At 40.2% G+C, this 12,664-nt stretch overlaps 2 protein-coding genes across 2 annotated transcripts; one reads left to right on the top strand and one right to left on the bottom strand.

Moving 5' to 3' along the window:
- Positions 1-440: 440 nt before the first annotated feature.
- On the top strand, positions 441-1,603 carry LOC147986863 (uncharacterized). The gene is made up of 2 exons (XM_087542176.1): positions 441-511; positions 1,174-1,603. Exons 1-2 carry the CDS (start codon positions 441-443, stop codon positions 1,601-1,603), a joined length of 501 nt encoding a protein of 166 aa, XP_087398302.1.
- Positions 1,604-9,189: 7,586 nt separating this feature from the next.
- Positions 9,190-10,079, bottom strand: LOC147986862 (uncharacterized). The gene is made up of 3 exons (XM_087540179.1): positions 9,921-10,079; positions 9,761-9,838; positions 9,190-9,483 (listed from the first exon to the last, which is right to left on the bottom strand). Exons 1-3 carry the CDS (start codon positions 10,077-10,079, stop codon positions 9,190-9,192), a joined length of 531 nt encoding a protein of 176 aa, XP_087396305.1.
- Between the last annotated feature and the right edge of the window lie 2,585 nt (positions 10,080-12,664).

The raw sequence follows: 12,664 nt of genomic DNA, 5'->3' as shown, positions 1-12,664 counted from the left end.
CCCGACGAACCGCCTCCCACACACCACCGTCGGCGCACTGAAAAAATACCCCATTGTCTTCCATCTCTCCCTCGTTCCCACAAACCACCATTGTCGCTTCCATTTCCACTGCACACAAACCTCCAGCGTCTCTCTCCAAAGCCCACAGTCGCCAGAGGAAGGCCACGGCGGAGGAACCGTCCGCCAAGCATCATCATGCCGAGACGTCGGACAAGAGGAGCAACCTCGTCGACATTAACGTCCCCGGCGAGAAGCGCGACTAAACCAGAACGCTCAAAGGGGTTGAGCTCCACGGCAAGGAGACGCTGGAGATCGTCTGCACCAGCAAACCAGACTAGGCCGACGAGGTGATCTCCAAGCTTTGGAGGAAGCTTGGCGGCAGGATTCGTAGGATCATCGGCGTTGGTGTGCACTACACCAACAAAGATGAACCTCCCCAGATGGCGGCAGTCCTGCAGTTGTGCGTCGACGAACTCTGCTGGGTGTACCAGATCGCAGCGGCCACAAAATGGTGAGCAATCCTACTCATTTGCCCTGCATATGGTTTATCTGTTTTATTAGTACTGTATCCTGAAAATTTAATCACACTTGTTTCCCAACTAGATGTACTAGTGTGGTTTGTGAAAAGTGGATGCACTACTGCATTTTCTCAAGTAGATATACTATAAATGTATTTTTGAACCTGATACACTGGATTACTATTTGGAAAATCTTGCGGAAGATTAAATTCTGAAGTTGATCGACTAGTGTAGTTTCTGGAGTTGATACAATAGAGTAGTCTATGTACTCGATGTATTAAAAAAGATATTTCTGAACTTGATGTAGTGAAGTAATTTCTGAATTTGATGTAATGTTATTTTCGTAAGAAAATAAACTAAGGACTTGGTGAAGCACTGGTTCTGTGTTATCCTATTTCAACAAAAGTAGACTAAACTAGTACCAATGCGGAACATACAACATTGACTGAAACTATGTATAATCCAAGAAGAATAATAACATGATGTACTTAATTTAATTTCAGAACTTTCTTTACTAGTTTTTGAAGTACATTCATCCATTGTTTATCCTACATAAACAACTACTTCATGGATTCATCACTTGTAAAACAAAACAAAAATGGATAATTCAAACATCAAAGTAATGCTAATATTCAAAATGTCTCTGCCCTTGCAGGCCCAAGCGCCTGACCGACATGCTGCACCATGACAAGTTGTTCACATTTGCCGGTTTCAGCATTGAAAGCGACAAAGAGAAGCTGAAGTTGTCCGGTATGGAGATCAACCCCAACAAGTTCATCGACATTCAGCGCAAGTGGAGAGTTCCATACACCGGAAAAGAGTACGACTCCTTGACTGATGTTGCAGCCAGCGTCATCCACCCATTCTACAAAGGCATGAAGAACAAGATCAACACGCAGGAAGACTACAAACTGTGGGGGACAAGCGAGCTGCCAGACAACCTCATCGAGGACGCAGGAGTAGATGCGTACGCCGCATATAAGTCATGGTTCATGATCGACTACATCACAGATGGTTCGGAATTTGCGAAAGAGCGGGAGGCTAACAACTTCTACGACCACCCCTATTGCCCCTTTACAGGATGAAGATACATCAGAGCCTGCCTTCGTTTTACTTACGCTTGTGCTTGCCTTTTATCTTGTTGTTTCAAATTAGTAGTTTGCTCTTGTTGGGTTGAACCAGTATGATTATGTCATGCTTGTCATGTTTGAACAAGTTTAGTTATGTCATCAAGTACAACGTTTTGCTTATCTCATTATATAAGTTTGGTTTGGTAGCTTCGTATGTTGTTAATCCATCATTTCAAAATTGAAAAAGTAGCTTCTGAATGGAACGTTGTCGTTGGTCTAAAGTACTAGTTACGATGCAACTAATCACACAACGTTGTTCCATGTCAGTACAACTCAGTACACTTGATCGGACATTACATACTTACTACAATAAAAAGTACAAAGAAGCATCAGTCCATAAGCGCTACTATGAATGCACTATCAGTACAACTCAGTCTACACGCAAGTACCATAGTTCTGAAAATGACACCAGAAGACACTTGAGAATAATCACAAAAACAAACACAAAAAAGAAGACAAAAAACTCAAATGAAAAAGATTACACTCACACAAAACTGACAAGAACTAGAACAAAAAGTATGAGTCCAAGTTACTGGAGGAGTCAAGTACTACATTCAAACAAAACAAAAAAATTGACCGCCCAAGGTCAGGAGCAGGCCCTGACAATGCCAGATACTTGAACTTGAGCCCGTGGGCGAATCCCTAGTAATCCGCACAACGCAGGACCCGTCGACCAGGGCCCACAGGTCAAGAGAGAGAGCGAGCGCCGTGTATAAGCACTCAGGTAAGTCTTCAGAGGAGTTCGACTGGTGAGCGTCGGCTGCGCTTATAAACAGGTTCGGAGCCCCCTCGACTAGCGAGGTGGGATTAAACCCAGAGCGCACGCGCACGACGCACTGCACAGGCGCGCGGACGAGCTATCTAGGCCGGAAAACGGCTCAATAGCCTCTACATCGTCAACAAAACACCCCACCAAATAAGCCCAGCTATACAAACCAGAGGGCGGGACAAAGAAATATAATCCACAAGAAAAATGTTTGTCAATTAACCTCTATAAGAAAAAAGGAAAAAAATATGATACAAAAACAATGAACCTCTAAAAAGAACAAAACTTAATAGCCTTTCTGTTAAATGTACATAATTTAAAAAACAGAATTAAATATTACTTTCAAGTTCAACTACTAAAACTAAAAAAGTTCAAAACATATAATGTTTGTTAATTATGCCAAAATTCTTATTTATATAAAAACTGACAAGTTCAACTACTAAAACTAAAAAAGTTCAAAACATATAATGTTTGTCAATTATGCTAAAAATCTTATTTATATAAAAACTGACAAGTTCAACTACTAAAAATCTAAAAGTTCAAACATATAATGTTTGTCAATTATGCTAAATTTCTTATTTATATAAAAACTGACAAGTTCAACTACTAAAATTCAAAAAGTTCAAATAGAATTTATTTGTCAATTTTGCTAAATTTATTATTTATATATAATCTGTCCACACCACAACGAATGATCTGCTCGTAAAATAATCTCAAACCCCGACCCCCAACCTAAGTTATAAAAAATCAGTTCAAACATATATACAACATCAGTACTAAAACAGCAGGATCAGTCAGGCCACTCGCACCACTGTGACATCAAATTTCAAACCCATGCGCTGTTTGAAATTACAATTCAGTTCACACAGTACTAAAACATAAGTGCAGTAAAAATGAGAATACAAAAACTATAAAGGCCTAACTTAGGTTTGTACAGATGATAATAAAATAAGTACAAGTTTTGAGCAACAACTCCCAGGGCACTGAAAAAATGTTTTGACATACACTAGTGTATAAAGGCTTCAATAGAAAAACAATACTTAAACATCCACACGGAAAAACATCACAGATCCATACGTCACCTAAACAGTGCAAAATGCCATCATCACAACCATAGAGACGTGCAAGTGGGATTTAGCAGATCATAAGTACAGCTTGACAAGACTAATCAGTGCACCAGTAAAAAACATTTGTCTTGGACGGTTAGTTCTTCCAGGCCACCACCCGCGCCACCCACTGGGCGGTTGCCACGACGAAGTGCAAACGGTGACCCCCACGACCACTACACACACGCCCCCGACGAACTGCCTCCCACACACCACCATCGGCGCACTGCAAAAAAATCCCATTGTCTTCCATCTCTCCCTCGTTCCCACATAGCACCATTGCCGCTTCCATTTCCACTGCACACAAACCTCCAGCGGCTCTCTCCAAAGCCCACAGTCGCCGGAGGAAGGCCATGGCGGAGGAACCGTCCGCCAAGTGTCATCATGCCGAGACGTCGGACAAGAGGAGCAACCTCGTCGACATTAACGTCCCCGGCGAGAAGCATGAGTACACCAGAACGCTCAAAGGGGTTGAGCTCCACGGCAAGGAGACGCTTGAGATAGTCTGCACCAGCGAACCAGACAAGGCCGATGAGATGATGAGCAGGCTCAGGATGAAGGGCGGCGGCTTGTATCCGAGCTTCATCGGAGTTGATGTGGAGTACACCGACGAGGAAAAACCTCCACAGATGGCTGCAGTCCTATAGTTGTGCGTCGAGGAACTCTGCTTGGTGTACCACATCGCAGCAGCCACAAAATGGTAACCCATACTACTGTTCATTCATCTCTTGTACCAGTACTAGTCACTAAAAACTTAATTAAAAATTGTTTCCCAACTAGATGAACTACTATAGTCTATGAAGTGGATACATGATTACATGTTTATCAAGTTAAATGCATTTCTGAAACTGTGAAGTGGATTGTTTCACCAGATTAGCATCTGAAAAAAAGTTTATAGCATTCTGAACTTTATGCACCAAAGTAATTTCTGAACTTGATGAACTAGCATAGATTCTGATCTTGATGCACTAGTATATTTTATAGAATTGATGTATTAAAAGATCTTTGGTGAAGTGGTATAGGTCCATATCTTGATGCACATGTTTCTCAAACTAATTTTTGAACTTGATATAGAATTAATGCACAAAGCTGTATCAAGCACTGGTATAGGTCTTTTATTCAAAAAAAAAAGAAAACTACACTTGAATGAAGCAGCGCATCTATCATTGACTCTGGTAAAATGATTCTCTAATTTGGTGAAGCATTTCGTAAAGCAAAGAAGATAGCAAAAAAGAAAAAATAACACGGTGTAGTTGAATTTAATTTCAGGACTTTGTGTACTAGTTTCTGAACTACATTCATGCATGACTCATAATATATAAGCATCTACCTCATGGATTATCACTTGCAAAACAAAAAAAAGAAGAAGAATTAAATCCTCAAAAAAGAAGACTAATCTATAAATGTGTGTCTCCCCCCTTGCAGGCCCAAGCGCCTCAAAGACTTCCTCCGGGAGGAGAAATTGTACACATTTGTTGGTTTCAGCATTGGAGGTGACAAGCGGATGCTGCAGGAGTCTGGTTCGGAAATCAACCCCAACAACTTCATCAACATGCAGCGCAAGTGGAAAGATCCAAAGACCAGAAAATACTACGAACTCCTTGGCCGATGTTGCAGGCGGCGTCATCCACCCATTCTACGAAGGCATGAAGAAGAAGATGAACAGGGCATACCACAAACTGTGGGGGAACAGCCCGCTGCCAGACAACCTCATCATGTACGCAGGAATAGATGCATACGCAACGTACAAGTCATGGAAGACAATCGACAACATCGTGACAGGTTGGGATATTTCAAAAGAGCAGGAGGCTGACCCGTACTACCACTGCAACTTCGCGGATGAAGATGCATGAAAGTCTGCATTTGTTATGTTGAACCAGCTACCTTATGCTGTGTGTGTCCTTAGTATTGTTGTTTCAGATTTGTAGTTTGCTTTCGTTATGTTGAACCAGCTACCTTATGCTATGTGTGTCAAGGTTTGAACAAGTTTTCCTATGTCTATCAAGTACATCGTTTGCTTATGTCGTCCAACAAGTTTGCTAGCTTCCTATTTTGTTCATCCATCATTTGAAGTTGACGTAGGTTGAAGTTGAAACTTGATGGCTGCCACGCAGCACTAGTCATGGAGAATAAAAATAACACATGAATATTTTCGCAAAAACAATAAAAAAGTGGCAGACTAACTAAGGACAAAAGCAAATAGTAGCCTTCGACGCTCAGTACAGCTTAGACATGAACGGTAGTACTATCACGCTAAAAAAATCAGTTTTTAGTTTCAGACGAACACTAAAAAGACTAAGTTTCAGCCGAGGACAACATTCAGTACTAAAAAGCATCGTGGTAAAAAGTAGTTAGAAATTCACTAAGTACTGCATCAGGAAAAGCAAAGAAACACCAGTACGTATTTCCTAGTCACTAGCATCCTAGGACTGAAAAGTTCTGGTACAGTTGAACACACGGTACGTTCATTGTACAAATATATAAAAAGGAACGGGAAGCTTCAGTTCGCATTCCTTAAAATAGTGACATACTAAGAATTAACAGTGGCAATACAACTGAAATCTCAGTACAACTTAGTCTATACAGCAAGTGCTAGGATTATACCAAACATTGCCTGGAGAAGAACCACAGCCTAGAAAAAAAGAAGGCCAAAAACTAAATCAAAAAAATATAAGTTCGACAAAAGAGAAAAATCACAAGAAACACAACAAGAAGACATACTAGCATCAAACAACACAAACAATAAATAATTAATCAAAAGTACCTGCACAATTGGAATCTCAGTACAACTAAGTTTATTCGGTAAGTGCTATGATGATACCAATTAATGCATTGAGAAAGAAATAGTTTTGAACTTAATAGGAATATCTCTTAAACGTAGCTAATTTAAACCAGTACTTTAACTCTTACTATGAAGTTCAACTACTAAAGTTCAAGAAGTTCAAAAAGAAATTTGGCACTAAAATTTTGAAAGCCTTACGTTGAATGAGACTTCAAATCAGTACTAACAGAACTATATCATAAGTACAAGAAAACGAGAGTACAGAAACTATAAAGGTCCAAGTTAGGATGGAATCATATAAAAATAAAATAAATCTCACTTTCTGAGCAACAACTCGAAAATACACTTGGAAAAAAAATTGTTTTCAGTTCAACTACTATATAAGTCTTCAGTACAAAAAAAAACTTAACCAAAACGAATTCACGATGAAACATTGTGCCGCACTTAAAACACAACACAAAATATACTAGTTATTACATAGTACTCGACAAGACATCAAACACTACAAAATAGAGCCTACAATGTTTTCAAGAGATATATCACACAACTATCCAATTCACTATGCAAATGATGACCATTTATCCTATGCATCGGGAGCCAAAGCCTGAACCTCCTTGGGAAGCTCCATCACCATAAGATGGTTATTACGGTTGAACACAACTCTATACAGATCCTCAGCGTTCCAATCAACAATGCGTGGCTGCAAAACAATAAAACAAATTATCAAAAATCATGACACATAAAAAAGGATGCACAATAAGCCAAAAACAGAAAGTGAAAAGCTCAACAAGAAACCCACATCATTATCTCAAATGTTCTCAACGATCTTTTCACCATCATAGCATCCCGCATACTTCAGAGTATAATGGCCACATTCCTTCGGCCCTTGAAGTAGAACCTTGACAAACGTTGGTTTCTTTGCAAACAGCTCCCAATTGGGCTGCTTGCTCGCATTGTACTGAGCATCACCATACACAGCCTTCATTACTTTGACCAACCTAGAAATATGTAAAAAAAAAAAAACAACCCACACAGTTTTAGGTCTCAGAAACAGCAGAAACAAAGATGCAGAGATATTAATCCAGTACAGATAATAAATGTCACTCACAATCTTCCCACAGTCTTTGTGATAGGTGTTCTTCGAAGGACGGTGGTTCTTCGGATAAGGTAAAGAGTCAAGGATGTCAACGCTACTTCGGTACCGATTCATGACATATAAGGAATAGTGGCTCACTTTCCTATCCTTTGATAAAACCATAGGCTTGAATAGAGGCATCATGATCTAAAAACAAATGACCAAAAAAGAGATGTTAAATATTCAAAGTAAAAACCAGAATCATAACAAACAAATAAAAACCAAAAATCAGCTAGTAGATCTCATAAGGTCGGCACTGAGCAAGTCTTCATTAGCTTTAACATAGCTCTTGAAATCTCTCGCTGCACTCTCCACATTAAACACTTTATTTTCGTCCTCGTAAAACGAACAGTTAAGCACAACCAGCAAAAAAGCCAAAATAGAAAATAGACAACGGAAAAAGAATCAACAAGCAAAGTATTATTAAAAATCATAAAAACAATAGACAGTCTTGTTCAACATAAAGAAACCGATCTGATTGATTACCGTGATGAAATATGCACTCAGCAATATCTTTTTCCCAGATGCGAAATCAGCATTTCTATCGGGATCTTGCTTCCAATCATCAATGAGGAAGTCAATTACATCACCCTCCATCATTTGCCCAGGTGAAAAAACTTCCCAGATGCGATTCCCAGTGAAGTTACTTACGTTTCCATCAGGCTGAGGTATCATTGAGAATGTATTCCTGCAGCACACACAAGAACAAAAAGAAGGAGAAGCAAGATAAGGCATTCATAGCAGTTTGAGTTGTATAAAAAGGAACAGTTCAGGCCATATTTATCTAGCAGTTACAAACAACAGAAGAAAAGGAAGAGGAAAAAATAATGAGAGATACTCACTCGCCATACTTCTCACGCCATTCATTACTAAGCAACAGATTATACAACCTGCGAGCCTTGTCTAGGTGAGGGAATTTATAAGGGTGAAGCTGTGCACAGGGGAGCAAAACTTTATAGGAGCTTTGGGCGCACGCTTCGTGCTTACAACATTGCCAGAATCCAAAGCGGGATCTTTCCTAGCACCACCAGCTCTACGAGCCACTATTCCAGCAAGGGGAGATAAACCTTTGGCAGCAGCGCTCCTCGTGACTCTTCCAACGCCAGCAATCTTGTCAAACACATCATCATCACTGTCTATCAATTCCACAATGGGATTCTTGGGTGTAGTAGGGCTATCTGCACAAGCAGCCGTAAAACCCTCAGAGCTCCCAACCGCCCCTTCATAACACCAGATCTTGTCTTTTCGGGAGAACGCCCCTGGCTAAGATCAATAGCTACGCGCTCGAGCTCCAAGAACTGGCTACCAAAGAACCTGTAGTCAGGCTCACCAAGATCCAGCCACTCACCTGAAAAAAAAAGACCGCACAAAGCGTAAGTTCAAATACATATTTCATGAAAGTACTAATAGAGAAGTACAAGATGCAAAAAAATTACAAAAGTCCATGCACACGTACAGGGTTCGATGCCAAACAAACCCCCGAAGTCAACATCAAACACATCGCTAGTTGCGCAGGTATACAACAAAGTCTTCCTAATGTCCAAAATGTCTTCATGGCTGTAATCGGCCATTTCAATTACACCATCCTCCCGGCAATAATAGGTCTTGCAGTTTTGTAGCTTAAAGAATCCACAATCATGCCTGTAAACAAAGGAAAAATCAAAAAAATGGTACAACACAAGACCCAAAAAATATAGGAACAACATCCTCCAGCAACAAAAACAACCAGCAAAAGTCATTAAAAACGGATACTCACGTGTTTTCCTGCTGAGGCACCCGCACAAACTCGCAAGAGAAACCATCAATATGCGCCGGTGAGAACGGTTTGGCCCTGTCTACACTGGACTCCCTCCAAAGCTTCTTTATATTATCTGTCATATTCCTTAAGAATCTAACTGCATCACCCCAGGTTTCATCACGGAGTGAATCAAGACACTCGAAATGAGGGAACTTCAAATTCAGAACAACCAAGCACCAATGCCCACATACTCCACTAGGCTTCATGGTAGCCAGAAATGACGGTGGATCAAATGTAGGGAAAAGAAGCTGGAAAAAAATCGCAGAGGAAAAATGAATTTACCAAACAATAAAATAAAAGAGGGAAATTGAAATTCATAAGTACAAACAAAAAATCAAATAATCATAAAGAAATTATATCCACCCCCCAAAATTGAGGAACAATCATATCAGTTCAATTCCCTTGCAACAATAAGTACAGCTTTAATAAAAGAAGCACAGATCAAGTTCATCCCACACCTCCCAAAACTGCAAAGAAAACATGACAGTTCTAGTTAATGAGTACAAAAGGTCCAAGTTCACCTACTTGGTCAAAACCATCAGCACCTAATCTTGTGAACCAATTTAGCACATTGGAATCAATATTTCCATCACGGATCTTGGTCTGTTGTACAAAAAGAACAACAATATTAGAAAATTGGCAAAACAAGTTATCATCCTATTTACAAAAAAAGCAAAATACTGACCGTCACCCATCTCGGAACTATCAACTTGTCAGTGTCTCGGTACTTCTGACATAGAGAATACAAAACAACATCAGCACTGTCTGAGTTGAGCATGCCAGTGGGGACAAACGCTTTAGCAATAGAACCAACACTGGCATCACATTCTTTATTTTGAAACATCGGCTTGTGACTAGAAAAAAACAAAAGATTACATGAATTAAAACTACTGCAACAACAACAATAATCAAACTAGAGAAAGAAAAAGAGACAAAAAATGGTACGGGCAAAATCCCAAACTAACCATTTCGTACGGTTCGTGCGCAACCTTGTAACAGCGAAGAAAAATGTATCAACCTTAACAACATTACCACTTTCTGCTTGCAGAAAATGATGAAAAATAATAAGTTCAACAACTACAAGAGAACATGTCCAAAATGCCAAAATTGAGAAGTACACCCCATTTACAAGTCCTTACCTGGACTATCAGGGTTTGACGATGACGGTAGTTCCTGTGATGAGACCATTATGCCTCCAGCTTCAGGGTTTGACGATGGGACATCTTGAGATGACACCAATATTGATGCGCTTTCAGGGTCTGTAGAAAGAAAATCCTGGGACGACAAGAGCGCCTCCTGCGTCAAGGGGTCAGAAGAAATTGACAGGAGTAAATCATCATCCTCGGATGGCACCTCCTCCACGCTAGAAGCATATTGCAATGCATCACCGTAATCAAGACCTCCAGGCGGGAAATTCTTGGGCGGCAAATCTTCACAACCAGAAACATTTTCATTCCCAGCAATACCAACACCAGGCGATTTGGCATCAAGTATGCTGGCAGCACCAGCATCCTCATCATCAACTTTGGTACCAACATTGCACCCACTACTCAATGGAACATCATGAGCATCATCTCCACCACTAAGGACAACCTCACGCTCAACAATAGTAATCTGATGAAAATAAAAATTCAGAAAAAAGTAAATAATATGAACAAAACTAACAATAAAAAATAAGCTACCAATAGGTGCACAGAAAAATAAACCTTGGAAGCATTCACAGCAACGTCATCGAACTTGCTGCTGCTAACATTCAAAGCAACATCACCAACAGGCAAACAAGGCTCATCGCCAACAATAGGACCCTGATTCAAATGTAATGAGACAAAAAAAACAATGCTATTATGAGCAACAATAAACGGTGTGGGGTAGAAAAATGAACAAGCAAGACACATCGGTGCGCATGAAATTTGAAGAAAATATTAATAAACACAATGAAAATAAAAATAACCTTGCACTTATCAGTGGATAGATCATTAACTCCACCGTCAACAGCAGCCTCAACATTATGACTGGTCTCCTGCATGAAAATAAAAATTAATAAACAGATGTAGATCAGGAAGTTCAACTACAATACTGACAGTAGAACAACATAGTAAAAACATACAAACAATGATGACTGACTCACATCAACAACAGGGTGCTGCGAGCCAACATCGTTCGTACGCTGATCAGAAACATTAGCCTCAGTACCATCATCAGCCCTGCTGTCGGTGCCAGCAGCCTCATCGTGATCAATCTGCATGAAAGAAAATTATTAATAAATAGATGAACATGAGGAAGTTCAACTACAACACTGACATCAGGACAACAACATAAAAATTGCAAAACACCCAGGACTGACTCACATCAACATCAGGACGCTCAAAGCCAACATCATTCGTTTCGTGGTCAAAAACATTAGCCTCAGTACCATCACCAGCCCTGCTGTCAGTGGCAGCAGCCTCATCCTGCTCAAACTGCTTCATAACAACATTTGCACTTTCTTCATATGGCTTGCAGCGAGAGTTTTGCATAGTTCTGAAATGCTTCATGTTGTTCAACAGGCGAAATGAGCTCTGAACTAGATTAGCGGCACCGTTGCGCATATCACCGATTAAAATTCTCTCCATCTCAATGTAGTCAACAGATTCCTCAGCGTTAAATTGATGACCTTCAGGAAGGATACCATTGATACAGCTCAAACGCTCAATTGTTGTTGGGACCTTTTGCAGCTCAGAACACACATTACTTAAGATATGCTCAGCGCGCTCCAACGCTGAAACAGCCACATCAATACCAAAACCCTGCCTCTGTGAAGCACTAGCATTACTAGGGCCAGGGGGGCATAACCAGCACCCTCAACACCACGGCCATCCCTCAACTCATCGGGCAGAGATGAAAACTTCGGAACCTGAGACGACGGCATCTCCAGGACTGGCCGTTTATACACTCGGAAAAAAACAACCTCCTCTTGAGTTTTCCACTACAAACAAAAGGGAAAAATAGTTAATCAATCAACGCAACACATAGGGAAAAATAAATCATGATATTAACAGATTTAAAATCAACACCACTAATAAAACTTTAACTGTCATTGCCAATTTGTTAGTATTTACCAACAGGCCAGTTGAACAAAGTTATTCAGTTCAACCAAACATGAAGCAACAGTACTAAAAATCCATACCTAAACCATACAAAATATAAACAGACAACTCTACAGTAAACATGTCCACTACAGCAAAAAATAGCTATACCTAAAAATAAAAAAAGGTCTGCAAGAGACAAAACAAACAAAACTCACCGGACGCTTACCAAACACCCAAGTCTTTGGATCTGCATTGCCTTTTTTTATCAAATCTGCATCAACCAGATCAGAAAGCTTGGCAGGATCCATGTAACATATGCGGGGGACTCGCATGTCAGGCTCCACAGTTTTGCCACGGATAA

Source organism: Triticum urartu, chromosome 2A (assembly GCF_056163025.1).
Source record: "Triticum urartu cultivar PI428250 chromosome 2A, HENAU_Tu73, whole genome shotgun sequence".
Classification (NCBI taxonomy): Eukaryota; Viridiplantae; Streptophyta; class Magnoliopsida; order Poales; family Poaceae; genus Triticum; species Triticum urartu.
Note: the sequence above shows the minus strand (reverse complement) of the source record. Positions and strands in the feature narration are given on the sequence as shown.